The sequence below is a fragment of the Chrysochloris asiatica genome, unplaced genomic scaffold, assembly GCF_000296735.1.
Source record: "Chrysochloris asiatica unplaced genomic scaffold, ChrAsi1.0 scaffold00310, whole genome shotgun sequence".
Taxonomy (NCBI): domain Eukaryota; kingdom Metazoa; phylum Chordata; class Mammalia; order Afrosoricida; family Chrysochloridae; genus Chrysochloris; species Chrysochloris asiatica.
This window is the reverse complement of record NW_006408828.1, coordinates 2,054,013-2,056,536: the sequence shown is the minus strand read 5'-3', so window position 1 is coordinate 2,056,536 and position 2,524 is coordinate 2,054,013. Positions and strand designations below refer to the sequence as shown.

The 2,524-nt window shown below is 48.6% G+C and overlaps 1 protein-coding gene across 1 annotated transcript in view; it reads right to left on the bottom strand.

The window, feature by feature from the left end:
* Positions 1-1,231, bottom strand: part of BEST1 (bestrophin 1) — a 13,307-nt gene extending 12,076 nt beyond the window's left edge. Inside the window, exon 1 of the mRNA XM_006875052.1 lies at positions 1,080-1,231. Within this exon, the coding sequence (XP_006875114.1) occupies positions 1,080-1,231 (152 nt within the window). The remainder of the gene's footprint in view (positions 1-1,079) is intronic.
* Positions 1,232-2,524: the final 1,293 nt, after the last annotated feature.

Sequence of the window (2,524 nt, the reverse complement as noted above, 5' to 3'; positions counted from 1 at the left end):
TGGTGCCTTATTCTTTGCCTCATCCTACAATGCACCTTGGACTTCTTCCTTCAGTACCATTGGCTCTTGATCATATGCTACCTCTTGAAATGGTTGAACATCAACCATTTCCTTTTGGTAAATCTTTACCAGAGCAGAAAACCTCACATATCTTTCAGAGGGATTATAGTTGTTCTTAAGTGCCATGATGTTTGTTCTGACTCAAAGAGACCCTGTATAGGGTTTCTGAGGAGGGGCTGGTCGGTTTGAACCACCAAACGTGCAGTTAGCAGTCCATTGCTTATACTACAGCTCCATGCCAGGTTTCCTGTGATCAGTAGATTGGAGCTACTGACCTTGTGGTCAACAGTCCAGTTTTTAGTCCACTACAGTACCAGGGCTTCTTTTTAAATTGGTTGTTGTTGTTAAGTGCCATGGAGTCAGTTTCGACCCATAGTGATCCTGTATAGGGGTTCCAAGGAGTGGCTGGTGGGTTTGAACCGCCGACCTTTCGGTTCAAACTGACTTTGCCTTCTAGCTCATTAACCTACAGTGGCTACAGATGAATGTAAACCATTTGTATCATCCAAGCAGAATCAACTCGACATCAGCAGGTTTTGTTTTTATTTCGTTTTGGTTTTTGAACATTTTAACGATCTAAGAAGCAGTGGGTTAGAAGTTGGGCTAACCTCAAGGCTGGCGGCACAATGTCACACCCCTCCGAAGCAGATTAGGCTTTCTGCTCCTGTAAAAATTTACAGTCTCGGAGACCCTGTGAGTTGGAATCAACTCTGACAGTGGGTAAGAAACAGTTTGCAGCAGGTTGAAACAACGGGTGTTTGGTCTTTTAAAATGTAAGGTCTGGGTGTGAGAGACTCCCAGGGGCAGCTTGTGGGATTCCGGGGGGGTCAAGTAGGCATGGGTCTGAGCCCTTCTGGCCTGTGTTGAGTTGGCTTTCCCAGTGGGACTCCTTTTTTCTCCTCCCCAGCCACCCCCTGGCTTCCAGGCCCGGCCAGGAGCTTGGCTCAGTCGCAGGTGCATAGATCCTCTAACATGCATGGAGCCACCCCTCCCTGCCCCAGCCCCTCCCTGCCCAGCACCTGTAGATGAGGCGGATGGAGTAGTAGCAGGCCAGGAAGATGATGAACTCGCCATAAAGCAACTTGTAGATGCTGCCTCTCCAGCACAGCAGCAGGCGGGAGAAGGAGCCTAACTGAGCATTGGCCACTTTGCTTGTGTAGGTGACGGTCATAGCAAGGCACTGGGCTGCCAGCAGGTGGCCTTGGGTCCTGGAGGACAGACACATGGACACTGATGGGGAGCACCAGAGAGGACAAGGACTGTGGTCAGAGCCTTTCTGAGACTCATGTGACCTTAGTCAGGCCCTTGCACATCTGTACCCTGGGAGGGGGCTATAGTGGTCCTTATGGCCCTTCCAGCTCAGACCACCTGTGGGAAATGGCCACCCAGGGATGTGAGCCCAGACACTGCCCACAACCTAGGCAGGGAAGACAGAAATACCAGTTACTCATGAGTCCATTTCAACTCATGTGTGTCAGAGCAGAACTGCGTTTCGTAAGGTTTCCAATGGCTGGTTTTTCTGAAGTAGATCTGCAGGCCTTTCTTCCAAGGTACCTACCTTATGGTTAGCAGCCTACTACCTTAGTGGGCAGCACCACCCATAGGCAGTCCTGTGTATTCGGTGTGTTAAATATGTACAACCAAGGCTGTAACAACACTCTGGTTGGAGCCTCTAAGCCTGGCAGTGTTTTAAGCCCGTCTTGTAATTAACTCCTCTACATGGACTCCTGGTGTGGCGCTGTGGGCTAATGCGTCAGATTGCAAAGTCATTTGAACTGCAAGGTCAGTGGCTCAAGCTCACCAGCTGCTCCTTGGAAACCCTATACAGGGTCGCTATGGGTTGGAACTGACTCGACGGCACTTAACGACAACAGCAACACTTCCTCAACTACTTGGAGCAAGAAGTAAATATGGGTCAGCCTTGTCCACTGCCGTATTCTCAGTGCCCAGAACAGTGCTGGCTGGTGGAGATACTGAAATAAAGTTTGCTGGATAGAATCCCTGACTTGACCCTCCTGCTCAGTGGAGCATGCTCTTCCCTCAGTTAACTCACTCCCACTTCCAGCCATTTCCTCTAAAAGGGTGTCCCCAACCACTCTACCAGAGCTCTCTGCCCCCTCACCTTGATGTTTCTCCATAGCACTTACCATGACTTGAAATTATACAGATTTCTGCATGCGTACTACCCATTCTCTCCTTAGAATGGATGTACTTAATGGGTTCTCATAGGAGGTGCTCAACAAAAAATTAACGGAATCACTTTTAAGAATTTCTTATATGGGATTATATGGACAACAACAACTCAAAAGATTAGGTAGGAAATTTAGGGACTAGTGAGTTTATGTTAAGGGGAAAGGAACAATATGGAAAAAGAGGGAGAACATTTTGTAGCAAGGAGGGGAGTGATTTAACTTTTCAGTCTAGGAGCGGAGGTCCCTGGGACCATCAAGGGAGAAGAGTGGAG